A 23,081-nucleotide genomic window follows, 5' to 3' on the forward strand; every position below is an offset into this window, starting at 1 on the left:
TCATACCTTGGTAATCGAAGAAGAAAGGGAGAAATTCCCCAAGGTACTAGTGGCAGAGGTACAAACTTCGTCCATCTCATTAGCTGTTAAGGAACTCATGTTCCCTAACATCAGGCCAAGGACACCTGCCAATAACAGAACTGGGACCCAAGGAGACTGGGAGGCAATGTAGAAAATCCTTGTTTGTCACCCACAGTTAGGTAATCATTCATATTTTCAACAATATTTGTTGAGCACCGTCAATGTGCCAGGAATTCTGCTGTGCACCTGGGATATCAAGAGAGATGGTCCTGGCTCCCAGTGGGCTTTACAGAACAGGATTAGGGGAGACAGGCTAAGGGAAGTCCAGGTTTCCCTGAGAACATATAGGAGGGACCCCTAATGAAGACTTGACAGTCAGAGATAGGGTGGGTGGGTGATTTCACCTCCGAAATAGGGAAAAAAGATGCAGATCAGATATTGTTTGTTTACATTAACAGTCAGTGTTTACAACAGCTGAAAATGGACAGACTTCCCATTTCCCATTTGAAAAAAGGGAAATATCCACCCCTGACAATGATCCATGTGATATAGTCTGAGACAGTAGCAAATGAGGACTCAGATGGCATATTGGCAGAAAAAGCAAGATGGTGGTGCCAAGAAGGAGGTTGACTTCTAAGGAGGAGACAGTCAGGAGTAAGCAAGCAGTGTTTCTTAAATCAGTGAAGTCAGCCATTTCTTCCCATAATGAAAATGAACAATCTTAGTATTTGGGAAAGTAGATCTATAAAGAACTTGACGTCTTATCCAAAGAGACTGTTTGAACTGAGGAATCGGAGTGAAGTGCGTGTACTGATTTTGTTGTATGTACATCTTGCCTTTGCAGCCTTTCTCATTTTGGGCCTCAGTGTTTTGACCACTTATGGTGTCCAGGCTATTGCCAGGTTGGAAACATGGAGCCTCGTTCTCCTTGTGCTGTTTCTTGTTCTCTGCATCGCGATCATTTTCACCATTTGGAGGCAGCCCCAGAATCAGCACAAAGTAGCCTTTATGGTATGTGTGAGGAATATTATAGATCCTAAATATTGTGCACTTTTTCTCTTGTACATTAATTTTTGTGAGTTTTTCCTTAAAAAAAAACAACACTTCAGCTGAAGTTAACCAGTGAACAAGAAGAGTGTTACAATTCTTTGAGATGTTCTTTTGTTATAACTATTCTCCTTACGTTGGCTGTCTTCCTGCCCTTTTCAAACACTTGAGTGTGTTCCTGTCACAATATCATTATATATAATCGTAAACAAATTTCTTATTAAATAATCTATAGTATCAGAAGAATAATTAGAATATTTTATTCTAGAAATTCACTACCCTCTCAGGAAGATTATCCCCACCAAAAGCCCTTCCACTGCACGTGAAACTATCCTTTCAAACTAAGAGCAGGTTTCGGCTTGAAGGGAGCTTCCTGGAGGTCTCCCCTGGGATGCCCTGTGTATCCAGAGTTCCAGAGGAATGCCCTGTTGATATCTGAACTAAACCAGTGAACCCTAAACTTTAACTAAACCCTAAAACTGATTGCATCTTGGTGATGACGCAAGTGTTAGTGGGCTGGATAAATCCCTTGTTCCTTTGAGCTTCAGTATATAGTGTAAAATGTGGTGCTCCTTTTAGTATTCTCTAGAAGAATGGTTTTTATTCAGGTTGTCCTTTTTGTAAAAATATAAACTTCGTGACACAGTGTCAAAGTGTGTATGTCAAATTAGTTGCCACCATGTTGAAATAATTTGGGGAATGTGCTTTCAAAATTTGATATATGTAAGAAGATATTTTTCCCCCTTAGGTTCCATTCTTACCATTTTTGCCGGCCTTCAGCATCCTGGTGAACATTTACTTGATGGTCCAGCTGAGTGCAGACACTTGGATCAGATTTAGCATTTGGATGGCACTGGGTAGGTCTTTTAAGGTTTTCGCTTTCTGAACTTTGGCTCTTTCTGGTTTCACACACTGTTATTAGAGAAACGCATCCCTCCCTCTTCTTGGAAATAAAGGCTTTTTCCAGTTTCTTCCTTTCCCAATTCTTAGAACTTCTGCATGCTTACTTTTCCACATGTTTTCAGATACTTTTTTTTTTATTCAGTTCTCCCAGTAAAACCCTGAAGGTTCTATTTTCTCCAACTTAATGGTTGAGAAAATTGAAGCCCCCCCAAAGTCAAGGGATCTAGCTTGTAAATGGCAGCCCTAGAGTCTGAGTCCAGAGCCAGTCCTTTTCAGGTCCCAGTAGATTTCTGGAGACATTTTGAATGAGCTAATAAGAAATTTCTTTCCTGATATCTAAATTGCTTATTACTAGAGCCTTGGGGTAGAATTGAGCATTAAATAACATAAGTGGACTTAGTTATATTGTTTTTCATTATGACTCCCTTCAGTTTCCTGTGTGAAAATTGAGTTAGAAATCAAGAGTTTAAGTTTGTTGTAACTAAAACACTGAGCACCGACTGTCTTAAAAATGTGAGGTGTAAGGTCTGTAAGGTGAAGCGGTGAGAAATGAGAGTTCCATCTGCATTGGTTTTGGTGGCCTGAGGAGTTTGAGAGTTTATGATTTTTGACAGTCCTCCTATTGGGTTAATAAGAATGAATCTAGTTCACTTTTTTTGTATGCATATAAGTGTTTGCTTTGGCTATCAATTAACTAAATTTCAATTTCAAGAAACCAGCCCACTTGAGTTGATGAGAGAGTTAACCTCAGTCAGTTTTACCCATCCCCCTACACCCACACTAGAGTTTGCCCATATTTTGGGGATCCTACACTGTGCCAAGGAATTGGGATGTGGTGCCTTGGGTCAAAGGTTATCCATCCACACAGGTTACACTAGGTTGTTCTCTGTTTCTGTCACTGTGGCGACTTCCGGTAGGTGGTTCTGTTGCGTCAGGGCCAGCATCCTGACAAAAATGACTTAACAATTGGCTATGACCTCAGGAATGCACCACACAACCTTTCCTTTGGTGTCCTGCCACCTCCCAGGTGCTACCAGGAAGCTGAGCTGAACTCCTCAGGGTACGCGGACTATAGAACTCACTCCTCTGCTCTGAGCCCAGAGAAGCTTTTTCTGTTCTGGTGGAGAGTTTCTCTATGCTTCCTGTCTTTCCACAAGCCATGCTTCTTTCCTCAAATTGTAGCTCACTGTGGTTTAATGTACTTGGTCTTGGTTAAGAGTGTAAACTATAGAGCCAGTCTCTCTGGGTTTGCCATCTACCCCTGCCACTTATTAACTGTGTGACCTAGGCCAAGTTACCCCCCTATTTTTGTGCCTCAGTTTCTTTGTAAAATGGTGATGACGAAAATACCTCTGTTTGAGGATGAAGAAGGCTGGATCTTCAAACCTCTGAGAAAATGAGAGGAAATAGAATCATTCCCAATAATTGGACATGCCAAAATGCTAATTGGTAGCCTACCTGTCATTATTTTAAATGGGAAAATTATAATGCATTTCACATCAATTCAAAACTCAACCAATTTTTTAAAATATAATTAAAACACAGCACAATGCCTACATATAAGTAATATACACTATCTTGTGAGGATACTTAAAACATTTCCTTCTAATTCTTAGCATGGCTGTTAATAAACAGTTCCTTTATACAGTTATTTGACCTCTCCTGGTGACAGTAACCTGTGTAGGGAACACCCGTGTCCCCTTTGTTAACACAGGCCGTGCCTTCCAAAATATCAGACTGTGACTCTGATAATCCACTACTTGTATTTGGGGTGTAATTTGAGACTTTATTTCACATATCCTTTTGTTTAAAGTGTAGTACTGAGTTTTGAGAAAATAAATATAATTTTTCCTACATAAACATGGTCTGAAAAACAGTTATTGAGAGAAACAGACATCCTATAAAGATTGGGTACTAAAAATGAAGAAGCACATTCTACTGAAAAGATGTTTGCCAGGGACCTTCTGTGGGATATCCCATACTTGCTTTCTGTTCTAAAATGGCCCAGAAAGAGAAGGCAGAAAACTCTATTAAGCTCTATATTAAATTTTCCATATTTGAACAGTCATTTTCTGAAACACCTAAAACATTGATTTTTTTTTTCCTCTGAAAGGTTTCCTGATTTACTTTGCTTATGGCATTAGACACAGTCTGGAGGGTAACTCGAGGGATGAAGAAGAGGATGAGGATACATATTCAGATAACATTAATGCAGCAACAGAAGAAAAATCTGCCATTCAAGCAAATGACCGTCACCAGAGAAACCTCAGTTTACCTTTCATATTCCATGAAAAGACGAGCGAATGCTAATGCCTGAGGGAGCGGAGCTGGTCCATAGTCTTAACATACATATCCTACACGGAGTACACCATGATACGATGTTGCCATCATGCTAGGTTGTCATGGGTTTGCTGCAGACATAGTTCACCCTAATTTATGCTTGCTTACCTGGACAGCACCTCGTCAGATGGTGAATTATGTACTCGGGGCAACCTCCTGAACTCTCTCCTCAGTGATGAATAGCCCCAAAACAGTGGGCATGTGTGTCTGTATGTATGTAGATGTTGGGCAATGTGAATGTTCAAAGCTGTGGGTGTTGTACTGTTATTGCCTTACATTTCTGCAGTGTTGTCATTAATTGGTGGCATGTACCGCACATACTGAAATGAGGTTATCACTGAATAGAAAAGGTGTTTTGTATGTTCCCAGTGCGGTTGGGGAAATAACTGTTGCTTTTTCTTATGAGGCTTCATTAATGTCCACCTAGAACCTGCTACAAATGCAGTTACCCATCTTGGTGTCTGTCATTGGTCAGGAGTAAGAGGAGGGGATTAGAAATGAGCCTTTTCTATAACTTATAAATGCCAGCAGTGGGTTTATTACTGATTTTCCTTCTATGAGGATGACAGTTTGCTAAAACTTTAGCCAACAGGAGTGTTCGCATCCGCCATACTACACAGGGCAGGAGTGGCATTCTGTGTCACAGATGGCCTCCCTCTGAACTCCTGTCCTCTCTGAGATCGCTGGTCCTTAAATATGAGGGCTTCACCTGCTGCGAATGATATAGTCACTCAGTCCAATCAGGGACTTGAAAGAGTAGTGGGGTCCACTTGGGACTCTTTATGCTAGAAAGTGAAGGTGGTCCCCATGGCCAGAAAGCTCACGTAAGTGGCAACGGTGAGGATATGTCTGAAGATCAGAGTTAGACATATGCCTGGCTAAGTAGACCCCAAGCATCCTTGTTTTAAAAGTCACTTAAAACAAGCCAATAGAATCTCCTGGATCACACCATTGATAGAATGATGCATACACTTTCTATTACTTAATAACTAATCACAGTTTTTTCTTTTTCTTTTTAACCTTGTCAGGCACAGAATCTACTTGTTTCTACTATTATTTTGTCTTATTCTAGATATAAGGAGCTACTGTAGCAAATTCTGTCTTTACTACATGCAAAGGAGGAAAAAATAAAGGGGTACAAGAAGAGAAAATTCTTTTGTTCTGAGTTTGAAGTGCCTATTCAGATATTAAAGGGCATTTGGCCCAATTTGGGGGTTTGGATCTAATTTGCCTCCAGTGTGTCTTTTGGAAACATTTAGGGATGTTCTTCTTCCCCCATCCCATAAACTATTTAGCACTTTTTATTTCATTTATTTTCAAATGATCACACTAAAGCTCTTAATACAAGCTCCAGTATTCTATAATAGCCCATCAGTGGTAGGGGAATTAAATATTTTGGTTAAATACATAATTATTTAAAACTTAAGCCTGAAAAATCAACCAAATTGAATTGAAGCTGTATAAACACAGAAAGCTTTATATGAGTAAATAATTTATTTTTATTTGTAAAGTTCTCTAAAGACTGTATTTTATAGGGTTCTCTAATAGTGGACTATTTATCTGCAGTGTGTTTTGCTTCTCATGAATTATTTTTCTTACAAATAATTAAATGGTTCACTAGATGAGGCTAGGAGCTAAACACATATGCATGGGCTCCCTTCCCAGGATGAACGTTATCAAGTGCACCAGTTGACCAGAGGCAAGGAAAACATTTGTTTTCTGAAAGCTCTTTCAAGACAACAGTTATTTTATTGATGCCATTAAAAAGCAAGTTGCAATTCTTTTGTCTACCCCAGAGTTTATTGTGATTAAATATCAAATAAACAAGTAGAAGACCTGGTTTTCCGGCTGCTAGTGTGGGAGCATGGCTGACATAGAACTCAGTACTGACATTCCACAATTGCCAGGGTGTGTGTGGTGAGATCTGAAGCCCCAAATTCTCTTTCAAGCTGCGTGTTTTATTGGAGAGGAAGAGTTGCATAAGCAAGAGGTCATTTTTGTAAGGACTGTAGGCATAATCATAAATCTTTGCTGTTGCAGCTGTACACCGAGAACCCCTTTTGTTCTGTAATCAATCTAGAATAGGCCCTTCATGCAGGGAACATGAGGAATTTCATACATGAATATTTAAATCTTTTACTGTAACAAAACAGAAAAATGTGTTTAGAACGTGATAGGCAGCTAAAATTATCATGCCCACCAATTAGGAACAGATTTTAGTTAAAAAATATTTTTCCACTTTTGAAACACTTTGTAAACACACATATCTATTGAAAAGATGCTTTGTCAGTAACTGTGCTTTTTTTCTGTGAAGACTGAAATGTGCATTCGTATGTATGTGTGAGTGTATATATATATATGGATATGGATGTGTGTGTATTTCAAATGTCAGCATATAACTCAGTTGGATTTATGATGGGCTTTGGAAATGATCCTGTCGTGTGGATAAAAAAGCCAACTGATGTGGAGAAAAAATAATGTTTTATATTGATAAGTATGCTTATACAAAATTTTTAGGTTTTAAACTATTTTGAAATATACAATTTTATATGTATAATATTTTCTATAGATAGACTCTTTAAGAAAGATATATTTATAATGTTTCTAATATAAAATCAGTAGACTCTAGTACATTATAACAGGTGCTTTATGATCTGAAATGGAAGCGGGGTGGGGGACATTAGGGTATTTCTGTTTACTCGTTTCTGTGGCACCTTTTCTGAAATCTCTGTCTTGGTATGTGTTTATTAGGAAATCCAGTACCACCAGCTCTCATACTTCCTCCCCGTTCCTAGATTTGAATTCGTAAGGTTTTTGAACAAAATGTTGTTTTTACTTTCCTGGGATTACCAAAGAGTTTTGTATAGATTTGACTAGTAATCAGTCACACGCCAAGTCCTCTCCAGAAATTAAAAAATACTTGTGCTCATTCTCTTAATTATGATTCAGTAAAAACAGTTTAAATTACTTTTTTCTTTTTTACACTGGGAAATATGCTCTGTTAACATTTTCAGTGAAAACTTATTATAATAGCGCCTTTATTTTATGCTCTTAAAAAAGAGAGAAGATACTTTATGAATGACCATATAAAGGCCACTCCTGCCCTACAATTCACAAAGTAGCTATGCAAATTCAAGTTTAAAAACTATTTATGAGAAAACTTGTATTAGAGCTTTTGATATGTACTGAAATACAGATTATTGCTTAATCACATTTTCCACAGAGATGAACATCAAGAAAACTAAGACCGAAACGTCATTTGGAGTACATACATTAAAGAAAAACTAATGTTCATATGTATTACTCTTACTAGCCATAGTTGATGGGAAGTATCCATTTGAGAATTATCTTCCTTTAAAAGACAAGAGCCTCTCTTCTTTTAATTTTTCAGAATAAAAGATTTTTTTAACTTTTTTATTTTAAAAATGAGCCAGAATATTTTCTGAGTCCTGGGTATTTGCAGATAGTTAAACTATTTTGAACTAGAATCTGTGTTTGCCAAATTATCTTCTAAACTTACTTGATTGCTTAGCAGAGAGAATAAGGAAAAGTCATCACCCTCCAATACTGATAATGCTGAGGGAGCAGTCTTATCTTCTTTCCTCTTAAATCAGGGCATATTCTGAGATTACAAACCACATGATAAAATTGTGCCAAGATTCCAGCTCTCTTTTCCCTCTGGCGTCGCTTATGATTTTCTCTGCCCGATTTTCCTGACGTGCTTCAAGTGACTGTTGGTTGACACCAAAAATACAATTTGCACAGAATTTTAAAGGATTGTGTTTAGAGCATCCATCATGGAGTATTAAAACCCACATTATTAGTGTGAATTTTTGCTGGGGGTGTTGATGGTGGGGAGTGAGTTATTCGTTTTGCTAGTGCCCAAATAGTGCCTTCTCTGTATATTTTCCACTTACGTTCTCTAACATGTCCTAAAATACCAAGGGAAGAAATACCAGAGTTCATGTAGTAAATGCCAGCACAGGTCATTGTTTAGTCGTGTAGATTTGAAAATAAGGCTGCTTGACTTTGTTGTTTAGCCGAGATTTTTTTTTCTCGTATAATTATATTTAAACATTTTTAAATGGCTTTCTGGTTTCTAGATTTCGAGAAGCCTGTTATTGTTGTGGTTGTTGGTTTGGTTTTTGTAACACTCATTATTGCTTATTTGTACACAGTTTAGTCTTACTGATTTCAAATGCATTTTGTTATGGCTCGACCCAGTTGGCAACCCTGTTTGCTGGGAGCACTATATTTAGCTGTATTCACCATGGCTGAAGCCACTGCTACAATCTTTGGCCTTAAAGAGGCTTCACTGACCACTGGGGCTCCTGGGGGCTCATAACCAGGCCCCCAGGCTGGCGTCAGGGTGAGGCAGCCTGCAAGGTGTGAGCATCTGTAGCTACCTCTGATGGGTGGGGTTTCGGGATGATGGGATAGGGTATGAAGTGGAAGACTTCACATGGAAGGAAGGTAGTTTGGGGTCCTTAATTTCTGGTCTGAATATCTCATTAGTACATCAAGGTAAATGAGATGGACCAAGGAACCTCTATGACTCATGAAAAGGATGGCTGCTTCCTGGAACTGGCACCACAAGGCAGGGTCTAGCCCACTGCAATCCCTGGTGGACGCTGACAGCCCTGGGGCAGAAAGTACGGGGGCCAAGGCTCAGTTGGTAAAGAGTCTTGTTTTGCCAACAGGGCGGGTTTCTCAGTTGTCATAAACCCACCCCTGATTGACAGACTCTTCATCTTTGTTGTCCACTAGGGGTGCCCAATTGTTTTATTGCTTTATTTTGTTATCATTGTGCTTAATAGAAATTGTTGATAGGGCCCCAAACCCTGCAGAGATTCTTTGTCTGTAAAAATCAATAGATACATTGGACTTGTGCGAATGTAAAGGTTTTTTGTTTAGTAGGTAATTTTAAATTTAAATGTTTTCAATGATAATCTGTGTTCCTTTTTACATATGAAGTTGGATTATTTTTTAGGATTTGTAATAAATAAAAACTGTTGCTGCTTTACCACTGTAAATATGCTTTCTAATGTGACCATGTATTTTTTAAATAAATTTTAATATGACTTATAGTATGCATTTCTATCACACATAGCAAAAGCATACATTGCACACTTATTTAAACTGCTTTTTAATTTGGGAACCTTTAAAGCTCAGAAAGATAGTAGAATCTAAATTGAAACAATTATATTGTTATGAATACTTACCTGGCAGCTTAGGGACTACCGTATGACTACTAAGTCTTATAGGAGACAAGAGATGTCTTCACGTATCCTCTAACCTCATGGCACATTCCAGAAAATATCAGTTGCTCCTGAAGTGTGCCACCCCAGGACCACACATGCCAGATCCTACCACTTCAACTGCCATCTAATGGACTGATTTCTGTCATTGGTTTTATCTGTAAGAAGCTTCTCAATGTTCTCCTGACCAAATCATAGCCTTAATGATCGGTGGTCAGTTCTGTATAACTAACAGAAGGTTTTTACAGTATACTGACTATTCACCAACTTTAACCCTCTTTACCCTCTAACTGGGAGGGAGGAATCAGAGGGCTTTCTGACGTAGCTTGAAGTTACTTCGAATTGCAAATCTCTTGAATTAGCTTGCTTAATTTCGAAATGTCTGTTGTATACATTTAGTTCCTATTGATTCTAGTAAATGGGAGGGAACACCATGTTGAATTAAAAAAAGCTTTAATGTCAATTTAGCCAGCATTGAAAATCAAGCTAAAATAGCTAAGTTTTTGCCAAGTAGAAGCCTCAAACCTAACTTATCTAATTGTTGGCTTGATTAGGATTATTACCAGGTTTTGATGCCCACCTCTGCTCTGGTACCTGGGATCACATAAAGGAAGGGATCCTCCAGGAAGTGTGTCCAGGTTGTGCGTCCAGCCAGGAATCCCCTGGAGACAGGAACACCACCTCCTCAGTGTTTTTTTAAAGAAGGCCACAGATAGGCTTCCTTTTTAGGCTGAGGGTTCAATACCCATAGATTGCTGAGAGATTGTGCTGAGAACTTCCCGTCTGTCCGTGTGGAAAGAGTAATTCATTTCATCTCATAAGATATATTTTAAAAAATTCTCAAAGACATACAAAAGTAACCAATTATCACATTGTCTTTTAACGTAGGTCAAAGTATGGGTGAAACTATCTAGAAAGAAACTCAGGTCAATACTGGTTTACGTACTTGAACCTTTCTAGTAAAAGATTTGTAGCCGATTCTTAAATACTTTTAGTACCAGTGATCTCAGATATCATAAACCCTGGGCAAAGAATCCTTGTTACTCTCTATTAAGACTGGAGCAGTTAACCAGAAGAGAAAACCTAAGACAGACTGAACTACTCTGGAGTACGATACAGATCGGGTGGGTTCACATCTCTACGAAGGGGAGCAAGCTCATTTCTGCGCTCTGGGTCCTTTGACCCACAAGCACTACAGCATTGTCAAGATTCAAGTTTCTGGGGTTTCCCCCGGGCTGAGTCTCCAGGTCTCCAGAATCTTTCCCCCTCTGCTGAGGCCTGATATTTCTTCAAGCAAGGGCTAATGGTTTCACCACCCTGGCAGAAATCAGACTTAAAATGCCAATGTTCTTGGAAATGAAATATTGACTTAAATTGGCACCAAGTTGTAAATGACAGGAGATGCTTTTCAAAAAGTGAGCATATTGAGCAAGTAAGCAAGAGAAATCCAATAGGCCCAGGATAGTTGAAGTAGGAAAGTAAAGAAAAAGCAAAGCAAAGAAAGATGGACATTGCAAGTCCTTTACATTTCAGCTTGGAGTTGTCCATCTTCCCTTAGCCATTTAGAGGCTCTTATAACTAATGGACAGGTACTACATCTTTACAGCACGCTATATCCTGGAGCTAAGAAAGTAATTTCTTTTGCCCTATCTATTTTCATTAGACCAAGGTCTGGGATCCCTCCTTACCCTATGGTGTCTCTTGATGAGGGGCTCTGGGAGCATCAAAAGTGTCTGGCATTTCTACTAGAATGAGAACCTCAGTGCTATATTTAAAAGCACTAAAGTTAGCTCCTGCTAAAACTTTGAAGCATAAATTTAAAAAAAATTCATCTTGGTTGTGTTTCTACAGTTAATGAAGACTAGTTAGAGAAGTGAAATGTCCTTATATTGGGGATGGGGAGGGGATGTCGAAAATATTGGCCTATTTTCTTTTTCCTTTTTTGGCTTACCTAACAAAATCTTGATGTTCTGCACCACTTTGAAGAGGGGAAAAAGGTAGAGGGAGTAGAGGAGTAGGGAGATTTTTTCCAGACAGAGTGGTCATAGAAAACTACTATTAAATAAGATTTACAATGAAAATGCTACACATACAATAATTCACAAATAAGGAAATCATAATGGAAGCACTGAAATTTCACTTTGGCCTTTGGTAACCTGAAGGGATTGCTGATACTGCTTCTTGTCATCCATCAGATACGTATTATATCCCAATTTGTGCCTCTAAAGAAGATGGAAAGAAATATACTTTTAGACAAGTCTACAAGTGCAGCCTTCTTCCCACCCCTGGAGCCCACTCACTTCTCCCACTCTTCCGTTCCTGAGTTTTGCTTCTTTCTTCTGCTACTCTCCTCTTTTCTCTCCAACTCTTCGTTTGTTCAGCCATTGCTAGGGGCTACTGCCCTCACTCTTCAGAGAAAAGTGATAACACACAGTTGCTCAGATAATGCTGTGCCCTCCTAGTGTTGCCTGGACACTGTTTTTAAACGACCATTTCTGTGTTTTCGGCCTCCTCTCTTCCCACATCAGGAAGCAGCAATGATTCAGAGGAGCCTTGGGGCCCCTAATGTGTTCCATCCCTGAGCCACTCTGTGCTTCACGGGGGTGGATTATAAACAGTAAAGGCTAGTGTCACCGTGAGGTGGAGGGAACAGAGGCAACGACGAAGAAAGAAAGAAAAAGTGGGTGTTGCAAGTAAAATAATCATTTATCTAAAAACCCAAGAGATCAACTGAAAACCATTTGGACTAACAAGAGGGTCCGTTAAGGGGACTGGATACAAACAGACAAAAATTAATCATGTCTTAGGAAATCAGGCTTCAAGTTGTATATGACTTAGAGCTGTAAGACAATGCTTATTGTAACTGGCCAACGTTACAGCAATTGTTGGAGAAAGAATGGAAAATACCAACGCAAACAGATTTTAAAAAATTCTTTCTCACCCTAGAGACAAGGCGAATGGGTTTTTATAGTGAAATACAACCCACAAAAAATACATCTTTGGTAGTTTTATTTTTCAAATTTAAAATCGTCTTGAGATTGTCTCACTCAAGGATAATAAGGCTTGTGATTAAGCAGCTACGTGTCTTGGAAAGCGCCCATATTTCTTGGAACCATTGCTCCCATCCTAAAGGCCGTATGAGTTCCCTCGGGCTGCCACAGTGAAGGACACAGGCTGTGGGGTTTAAACTACGTCAACCCATTTTCTCACAGTTCTGGAAGCTGGAAGTCTGAGCTCAAGGTGTTGGCAGGGGTGGTTTCTTTTGAGGCCTCTCTCCTTGGCTTGTGGATGGCCGTCTTCTCCCTGAATCTTCACATGACCTTCCCTCTGTGCCTGTGTCTGTGTCCATGTTCAAGTGTCCTCTTCTTATAAGGACACCAGTCAGATCGGATTAGGACCCACCCTAATGACCTCATTTTAACTTAATTACCTCTTTTAAGATCCTATCTCCAAATATGGTCAAATTCTGAAGAAATGGAGGTTAGGACTTCATCATTTAAATTTTTTTTTGCGGGGGGCAGGGGTGGGACACAATTGAACCCATGCTACAGACCTAACATATTTTTAGGTACCTAAATTTAGCTACAGTGTATGTGATATAGAAGAGGCTTGGGAAAGTAGAATTCCAAAATTATTTTCTATATAGCAGTTAACCAATCTGAAAAGGTAATGGGGGAAAATTTCATCCATAATAGCAAAACAAATAAATAAGGAAGCAAAACTAAGAAATAAGCCTAACAATTAACAAGGAAAAGTTACATGGAAAAAAATAACTATGAGAATGTAATTATGTGTGTTTAACTATATAATTATACATACACATGTATATGTGTATACACACGCACATTTATGTAGCCCAAATTTGGCTAAAGTGTATTTGACATAAAAGAGGCTTGGGAATAGAGAATTCCAAAATTGTTGTCCTAATACCAACTTTAACCAATTATAAAATATAATGGGGATTTAAAAGCAGACTTGAATAAATGGAAAGATACATAATGTTATACATGCCTGGCTGAGAAGACTCAATATTATAAATATGTCCATTCTTCACTTAAACATAAATTCAGTGCAATCATAATCAAAAATACAATAACGTTTTTACAGAGACTGACAAGCTGATTCCAAACTTCATCTGGAAGAGAAAATGTACAATGACAATTAACAGAAGAACAATGATGGGGGCATCCTTTGCCCAAACAAATAACAAAACATACTGTAAATCAGCACCAATTAATGCAATGTGGTATTTCTAGAGGTATAGATAATGAGATCAAGAGAACAAGACAGACAGAAGAGAAACAGCCCGATGTACATACGGCATTTAACATACACTAAAAGTCGATTCAAAAAGATGGAAGAAGGACAAACCATTTAATAAACGATAGTGTGACATTGACCATCCAACTGGAAACACATAAAATTAGATTTCTAACTTGGGATACCAAAAAAAAAAAAAAATCGTAGAAGAATTTAAAGACTAAAAATGAACACAAAATTATAAAAGTTTTAGATGCAACTATAAAATAGTTTGATAATTTGAGGCAGATGAGAGCCACCTAAGGAGATATAAAACACAGAAGCCATGACGGGAGTTACTAAAAAATGTAATTGCTTAAATATTTGTTATAATTGCTTGAAGAGAGGCATCATTAGCAAAACTAAAACACAAGCAAAGGATTAGAAGAAAATATCTGCAGTATGTCTAACACCCCAGAGCTTCCTAGCCAGAGTAGAAGATTCTGCTACTCTAAGACATACAATAAAAAGAACTCAATTTTCAAAAATAGGCTAATACAAATGGCTGACAAAAACATGATAAGATGTTCATCCTCAGTAGTAATAAATGGAATGGGAATTGAAAAAGCATCATGAGCTTCCCCCCGGGTTGTAAAACTTGAGTAGAATAATGACATTCAGTACTGGTGAGGGTGTGAAGAAATGGGTAGGCTCATACGCTCCGGCAGAAAGTAGAATTGGCTATTAATAAGGTCAGCTTCGTTGAATGGGCAGCACTTGCTGAAAATGTTAAATGTCATGGCCTTTGGCTGAATACTTTCACTTCTACGGATCTATCCTATAGAAATACACATGGACAAGGATGTTTGCATAAGGATAGTTATTGCAGTATTTTTTGTAAAAGAATTTTTTTAAACAACCAACATATCTATAAATAGGAGGAAAATTATACTATGGTACATCTTTACTATGGTATAGTTTATAGCTAATAGAAAGGGTAAGGGATGTAAAATGACATTTTATTGTTTTTATCAGTTCCTGTCCTATATAATTTTGTAGGGGCTTAAAATAATTTAAAATGGATTGAGCAATTTTTTTTAAAAGAGGGTCTTTTAAATAAAAGGAAGCACAGAGGGAGCAACTGAGTGCAACTCTTCATTAACGTCAAGTCTCTTCCAACGCGGTGCCATTTAGTTTCTCTCTTTCTTATGAACAACCAGCAGGGGCTTGTAGGAAAGAGCTGCTGAGTGACTCTGGACTCTCCTGGTGTCTGAGGTCCCAGGGAGTCTAAATTGGCATGCTGATCTGCATTCAACCGTTAAGAATTTGTTAAAATTTTAGATGTTTTCATCTAGTGACTGCTTTTATGGCAGCCACCTACCTACTCCTCCCCATTCCTGCAAGAGATGGAACAGATTGCGTGTTCCCTCTCTCCACGGAATAAAGGTTTGCAATTCTGCTCACCTGGTTGCTTTCAGATCTTCACACAAGCCTATGAGGCAAGTCACAAAGTCCTCACCTCCAGTCTCAGGAGTTTAAGAAGGGCAGCTTCATGGCCTCCCCAGCTCATAGGTCAGGCTGGCCCTGTTGGAGAGCTATCATTTGTAGTGATTTCAACAGCTCATTTTCACCAGTAGAGTGAGGAGTGAGACTCACAGACATGGGAGTCAGACAAAACCTGGACTCTGACTTGCTATGAATTTGACTTTGAGCATCCTCGTCTGTAAAAGAGGGACCATACTAGCAGTACAGCCTACCTCACAGGCTTCTTGATAGGATCAACAAGAAATCCATGTTAAGAGTTTAACCCTCTGCTTGGAACACTGTAAGTTCCTAATTAATAATTATTACTTTTCAGAAACTGATGGTAGAATACAAAATCTAATAGGACACAGCCCCAGAGCTCATAGAACAGTGCGGGAGAAGGAAGCATAACCAGATTCACAGCTAAACTGTACATTTTGTTGTAAGTGCTATGATGGAAGTATTCAGACCAGAGAAGTGCTTAGCTCAGCTGGGAGGAGGTGAGGTCTGAGCTGTCTTGTAGGATGAGTTAGGCCAGGGGCTGGGGTGTGGTGAGAGGGCAGGCAGGAGGTAAAATGGAGGAGGGGACCGTTCGGGGTAGAGGAAGCAGCAGGAGCAGTGGACCCACGTGGGTAGGTGGGCAATGGGAGTGTACTCTCGGCATGGAGGGCAGTTCAGGGAGAGGCTACCAGGAGAGGAAGCTGGAGAGGCCACCAGGGGCTGTGAACTCTAAAGCATGAGCCTTGCTGGAGAGCCTTTGAAGGGTTGAAATTGGGTTAGATTTTTTAGATTTTCATTTGAAATCAGATCGAATTGCTGGGGGAAGAATGGATTGAGGTGCCAGGAGGAGGGGCGGGGAGACCAATAAGGAGGCTGTGGCCGCATCCTGATGAGAGAAGGTGATGCCCATGCCGGAGCAGTGAGGCGAGGGATGATGCCAAAGAGGGGGTGACGATGCATAGTCAGCAGGTAGACCGGGCAGGACCCGTGGAGTGAGGAGGAGGAGGTGTAGACTAACCCCAGGCTCCAACACAGAGTGAGAGCAAAGTTGTCAACTTCATGGAGCCACAATGAAAAGGGATCTCCGCGGTGGCGCAGCCCAGGCAGATTTAGTCAGCCCTGTGTGAGCTCCCAGAATTCTTTGCTCAGGATGTGACACATCACATTACAGTGGTTTAAATGCTTGTCTCCTGGCTGGTGTCCACTCCTCAAAAGTAGCGATGATGTCTTAACCTTCATATCTGTAATGACAAACAAAGGAAACATCTGTTGAAATAATCATCTAGTTCCCTCCCTTTACCAAGGAGAAACCCTAAATCTCGGGAGGTTAAGTGAGTTGTGGGAGGAGCTGAGAGCTACAGGCAGTGTCAGGAGCTGAACCTTGGTCTTCCCTGTTCCCAGGCGACTGTTCTCTCCACTGCAGCCCAAGGCATGGCAAAGCCAGCACCCGAGCTGGCGCCGGATTGTAGAATTCTTGGTTCCTCCCGCATGAAGTGGCTGATAAAGCACTAGTTTGTCATAAACTGCAGCACCGCTTCCCCTGGGTGTTGAGAGAGAAGTCGCCTCCCAGTACTTCGAATCAAGCTCCCTTTAATAATGATGTTTGAATGAAACGGGCGGGAAGCTGAGGCCCTGATCCCACTTGGGGGACACACTGGCACCCCCTACCCGCAAACTGCTTTGATCATATGAGTCTGCAAACTCAGAAACCTGTGATGGCTCTCTGCAGAGGGTCACAGGGAGCCTAAATCCTCTACCACACCCCTGCCCCCCTTCCGCAGCCCCAGACTCTCTGTTCAGTCTTATTTCCCACTTTACTCCCACAGTGAATCTGCCCTTCCAGTCTGGCCGGCCAGTGCTACGGGGCCAGTTCTTGCTTTGTGTCTTAGCCCATGCTCCCAGGACACCTGGCGAACTAACGCGAGATGATGCGCTGTCTTCCCCCTCCCTCCTCTGCTCTCCAAATTCAAGCCCTATCCCTCGACGACTCCTCCGACCCACATTCATCTCTCACTTCTCTGAACTTCCCCAGTATTAACAGCATATACGGCACCATTTGGCATTTAATCATATTTTGCTTTGCAATGCTTTTTCCTTGTCTTCTCAATCACCTCCTCAGTATGCTTCATGACGAGCACACAGAAGGGTCCATGGGAGCATCATGTAAGCTCTCTGGGTTTCTTAATATGAAGGAGTGGAGGGAAGAATTTGCTAGAACTGAGGAGCCTCTTGGGAGAAAATAGATACTACATTTAGAAGAAGCTCAGAGCGCTGATCTTAGAAGGAAAGATGTGGGGTGTTGGGGGAGGGGGCCTTGATGCTGTTCCTTGGGTCTGTTTTCTGGCACGGTCCCTCCTGAACACCCAGTTGAGTCTTGGGTGGAGCAATGAACTTCAGAATTAAAAGAGGAACAAGAAGTTTCTCCAAAACCTCTGCTGGAAGGAGCTAAGCTGTTGTATGTAGGCCCCTCTGATGGCAGGCCAGCTTCCCCAGGGCTCTAGTCTCAGCTGCAGTGGAGATACCCATGTCCAGCCGGTACAGGGCTGGGTGCAGAGCCCATCTCTGGGCAGACATAGAGAGCAGCGAGAACAACCAAGGGCAATGATCTTGTTAGTGAGCGCAAGTGACACACCTTCTGGGCAAGAATAAAAATATTTAGGGGACATTTTTTACGGAGCATTAAGGCTGTGCCTGAGCTGATGGGGAAAGCGCTGGTGACATTTGGTCAGTTATGGTTAAATGTGGCCCCATCAGTACCCGCAGGATTACTCTGGGACTTCTCAAAGTTGGTAAATTTGGTAAAACGCCGACTTGGAGAAATTCAGGGAGTGACTTGCAACTGACATTTCGCCCTTAGCCCTGCCTCTCCGCCCCGGGGAAAAGCGCTGCGCTTCGCAGCTCCGCCAGGGGGCAGGAGAGGTCACATTGCACAGAGGATTTAAAAAAAAATCCCCCAACTTTTTCCCAAGAACTGTGTTCCTCCTCGTGAAACCGAATCCTCCAGCTGTGGCGTCCCAGGCGCCCGCCCCGACCCGCTGCGGCTCCCGCCCCTCGCCCTCCGCCTCCCCCCGCACCCCTGCCCTCGCCCTGCGCTGTCTGCTTTCCTCGACCCACTGTCCCCAGCATCTCTGCCCCCGCCCCTTAGCCTGAGGATGAAGGTTTGGCTGCTGCTTGGTCTTCTGCTGGTGCACGTAGCGCTAGAGGATGGTGAGTGACTCTGGGCGGGGGCTCCCGGTTTGTGCCCTGATTCTAGCCCCGATCCCCCAATCCACGTTGTCCCCAGCCCTCGTCCTCCAGCCAGCTCTTCCTCTAACTCTTGACCTTTCGAGGCTCGGCCCTGGCCCACTCCCTGCCCTGTGCACCTGCCCTTCTAGTAGGGTCTCCTTACCTCCCTTTCTCCACGTCCCCTGGCAGCCCCCTGGACGGTGGCAGCTACCCCGATCCTTAGGATCTCCACCAGGACCGCTCCCGCGCTCCCGGAAAGCCCTTGGCGGGCAAATTGACATCCCGAGCCAGCGCTTGGTCCAGCCCCCAGTGTCAACGTGTCGTTCTGGAAGGTGGCGCGCGAGCTATGGATCGCTTCCACTTCCGCGCCGCGTTCGCCCCGATCTCTGCTTCTGAGGGCGGGTGCCGCCTAAGCCAGGCAATTGCTGGTTCTTTTGCAAAACTCGAAGTGCCCTCTTCCTCCAATCCTCAGTCCTGGATTGGTTTGTATATCACCCTGGGCTTGAATCCTGCAAGATCTACTTAAGTCTTAGACCCGGTGTTTCTATGTATTAAACCTTAAAAATGAATCAAACCCCACAGCTGTTAAACTTCTTATCTGATTGGATGGGAAAAGATGAGGAAAATGCGTTTTCGTACAGCATATGGGAGCCCCGTGCCACTGCACTTTTTTGAATGTGTGCCTGTCCTGGGCCCACCCTGTTGTGTAGACTCCCAACCACAGGGTCAGGCTTTATTTTTATGTGTGTGTATATTGTTATATCTACATCTATGTCTATATATTACTGTTAGCGTTTGTTTTGTTGGGTCCCTGTTTATTTGGTTAGAGTTACGTGTACAGTACACTTTGCATCTGGGTACATCTTGGAATCCTGAATTCTTTGGACTTCCTCAGCTATAGCCACAGTTTTTGCTTCATTTTGGGCGAAAAGCGGTTTTGCTGTTATGCAACCCTATGCTGGAGCTAGCTTGACCTGGCTCACTTTTTATCCACTAGTCAGTCCTGACCAGTTCCTTTCTTTTTCATGAAACTAGAAGTGCTTGCCAAAAAAATACCACATTCTAGTTTGCCAAGCCCAAAATGGTTGTGGGACTTGAAGCTGAGCGTGAGGATCCTTAAGCCTAGAGCTTTGCTGAACAAAGTGTAGGCATTCTACTCAAGGGAGCAAAAGGTACTCTTTGCTCAGAGAGAAGATGGCATGAGTTCACGTTGTAAAACAGAATCTTAAAATGCTCCTGGCAGGTCCTTGTGTGGGACTGCTGAAGTGACGGAAATGCAGTATTTGGTATCATTTTTTGAATAGGGCAGGAAATGGCCAGACAAAATAATTTCAAATAGCCCACTCACTTATTTGTACAATTCGCTCAAGATGCCTGCCCGAGAGGCTCAGGATGTGGCTTCAGCCTCTGCCTTCTGGATCTCTCCCAGCCAACGTGTGCCCAGACTATGAGAATGATTACAAACATCTGCCTGAATCCATTGGCGTCTGTTTAAGTCAAATGTAGTTCATGTAAGCAATAAGCATTTATGAGACAATCAGAGAAAGTTGAACAGAGGCTGAATATTTTATAAGAAACAATTGATAAATTTTAGGCGTGATAAGAGCATTATGGCTTTGTTTTTAAAAGTACACATGTATCCTTTAGAATATATGTATATATAGTATAGGCTATTTATGAATAAAATATTAAACACACAATTAGAGAAGTAAATCTGCTTCATTACATAACAGTTTTCCTAAACCTATTAGGAATGTTTATTCTGTTTGAATTCCCTGAGGCTGGCTGGGGCCAGAAACAGGCCAGCGAGAGTGGCTTATATGGGAAGCCCTTCTGGTGCCAGCTCTGATGGGCAGGTTGGGCTATGGTGCATCCCAAAGCACAAACTGCAGACACAGGCCCATAACTCAACTTACCCACTGCTTTTTGTTTTCCTGATCACTTCTAGCAGAGAACTTCTAATAATAACGTCTTTCCTGCCAGCTCATATTGGGTATGCATCTGCTATAACCCAGTGAAGTTTGCCTTGCCTCCATTCTAAAATGCTTTAAACTTTTTAGAAGTAATGTTATTTCTTCTCATGAAGAGTGGGAGCTGGAAGGGCGTATGTTACTCTTGTGACATGAAAATGAGGCATGAAAACAGTTAACAAATAGCCCAAGGTCCCACTTACAGGAAGACATAGCTCATAGCTCCTGATTTTGAGCATTCTTATGAAATATGTGCCACTGTGTTTATTGATATGCTCCTGCTATTTTTACATTAAAAAGTATAAAATCACAGGCACTTACCAACTTTTGATTATCTACATATTTTATCCAAGGTCAGGAGCAAATGATGAAGCATAAACACTGATATGTCACTGCTGTTTTGTTGATATTACCCCAGACCCTTGATCATTGCTCATTTGATCTTCGGTCTATCATGGGTTTATTCTGGATCCTATGAAAGGGTTCTCTTTCTGGGAGGGGTAAAGAGATTCATTAGGATATGAGGACGATACAGCCAGATCTCTAAGTAGGTGAGAAGGGCAACGCTGATGATGATTCTCTAACCAGGACTCTGTATCTTTCTTGTGTCTCAATTTATTCCTTGGAAAAAAAAGAGTAAAATTTAATTCAAAAATCCTTATAATGAAGAAAGAATTGTGAAAATTCTCATTGTTTACGAGTGCAAATACTGAACGTTTCAAAACATTTAGGATCTCGGCTGATATGTCCGATGTACAAAATCATCTCTGATCCTTAGAGTCAAAAAAGAAAAATTTGAGAGCAAGAGAGAGAGTGGACAGTGTGCCAGCCAGAGGACTGAGACAAGTCCTGAGGATTGGTGGTTTTCCCTGCGCAGTTTGTAAAGCCCTTACTTTGTGGAGTTCATAATTTAATGGAGAGGACAGATAACAGAGAAGGAAAGAGAAAACTGCAGGAAGCGGTAAGTGGCGTGAAGAATCCATAATCAGGGTGTTAGTTTCCCAAGGCTGCTGTAACCAAGTACCACAAACCCGGTGGCTAAGACTACAGGAGTTGATTCTTGTGCAGTTCTGGAGGCAAGAAGCCTGAAATCAAGGTGTCAGGGGCCACGCTGCCTCTGAGACTCCGTGTAGCATCCCTCCTGGCCTCTTCCTAGCTTCTGCTGACAGCGGGCCGTCCTTGGCGTTCCTTGGCTTGCAGCTGCAGCACCCTCATCTCTGCCCCTGTTGTCACTTGGCTGTCTTCTCCCTGTGCATCTCTGTCTTCACACGGTGTTTTCCTCTGCTGTGTGTGTGTCTCCTTTTCTTCTAACGACACCAGCATGTTGGATTAGAGCCCATTCTAATCACCTCATCTTAACTTGGTTATATTTGCAAATATTCTGTTTCCAAATAAGGTCAGATTCACAGGTACCAGGGCCTAGGACCTCAATGTACCTTTTTTTTTTAATGGAGTGCTCATTGTGATGATATTTTTTTTATTGAGGTCATATTGGCTTATAACATTGTGTAAATTTCAAGTGTACATTATTATATTTCAATTTCTGTATAGACTGCATTGTGTTCATCACCAGTAGTCTTGCTTTTATCTGTCACTGTACATATGCGCCCCTTTACCCCTTTCACCCTCCTTCCACCCCAGATCCCTCTGGTAACCACTTATCTGTTCCCCTTATCCATGTGTTTGTTTAGATTCCCCATATGAGTGAGATCAGTAAGGTATTTGTCTTTCTCTGTCTGACTTATTGCACTTAGCATAATACCCTCAATGTTCATCCACATTGGCACAATGTGTCTTTTTGAGGGACACAATTCAACCCATAACACAGGGTATGAGGATGAAGAAGCTGTGGAGGGGGTGAGGGTGCAGTTTGGATAGGAGAGTCAGAGGCCTGCCTGGAGGGAGAAAGCAAATGCTCCCGGTGTCTGAAGAGCTGATCAGCCAAGGGCACAGGGGGCACAGCAGCTTTGAGGTGTCCCAGTGGCCAGGGTGGCTGAAGGACCATGAAGTATGAGATGGGAGATGGCAAAGCCTTGTAGTGGCTGGAAAAGACTTAGGGCTTTATTCTAAATTAGATGAAAGTCACTGGAGAGTCTTGAGCAGATCTGATTTATGTTTTCAAAGGTAGCAATGTAGGATGCAAGCCATGAACCTACCTCGGGGGCATTTTAATAGCCTAGGTGCAAAGTGGCTTGGTCCAGGGTGGTTGCAGTGGATGTAGGGAGAAGAGACTGAGTTCAGGGTCTATTTCGAAGACAAAGTCAAGAGGATTTGCTACTGCATTGGATGTGGCTTAGGAGAGAAGGAAAAGAATCATGTATGACTCTAAGGATTTTATCATGAGCAACTGGCTGAGCAGAGTTGCCTTTTACAGAGAAGGGATGCTGGGAAAGAAGCCGGTCCGAAGGGGCATCCAGAGTTCAGCTTGGAGATGTTCAATTTGAGATGCCTACTAGCTTTCCAATTGGCACTGCTGAGTAAGGAATAGAATATGCAAACCTGGAGTTTAGAGGCAAAGTCAGGACCAGAACAAGGCAACTCCCAGCATATAAAT

At 41.6% G+C, this 23,081-nt stretch overlaps 2 protein-coding genes across 11 annotated transcripts in view; both read left to right on the plus strand.

Moving 5' to 3' along the window:
* The window catches only part of SLC7A2 (solute carrier family 7 member 2), a 65,046-nt gene extending 55,648 nt beyond the window's left edge, over positions 1-9,398 (plus strand). For all 10 annotated transcript variants that reach the window (XM_046648519.1, XM_046648515.1, XM_046648514.1 and 7 more), the window contains 3 exons: positions 866-1,032; positions 1,817-1,925; positions 4,085-9,398. In XM_046648519.1, coding sequence (XP_046504475.1) covers positions 866-1,032; positions 1,817-1,925; positions 4,085-4,281 — 473 coding nt within the window. In that variant the 3' untranslated portion in view covers positions 4,282-9,398. The remainder of the gene's footprint in view (positions 1-865; positions 1,033-1,816; positions 1,926-4,084) is intronic.
* An 8,991-nt stretch (positions 9,399-18,389) lies between these two features.
* The window catches only part of PDGFRL (platelet derived growth factor receptor like), a 47,153-nt gene continuing 42,461 nt past the window's right edge, over positions 18,390-23,081 (plus strand). Inside the window, exon 1 of the mRNA XM_046648593.1 lies at positions 18,390-18,539. Coding sequence (XP_046504549.1) covers positions 18,485-18,539 — 55 coding nt within the window. The 5' untranslated portion in view covers positions 18,390-18,484. The remainder of the gene's footprint in view (positions 18,540-23,081) is intronic.

The sequence above is a fragment of the Equus quagga genome, chromosome 22 (genome assembly GCF_021613505.1).
Source record: "Equus quagga isolate Etosha38 chromosome 22, UCLA_HA_Equagga_1.0, whole genome shotgun sequence".
NCBI classification, from domain to species: Eukaryota; Metazoa; Chordata; class Mammalia; order Perissodactyla; family Equidae; genus Equus; species Equus quagga.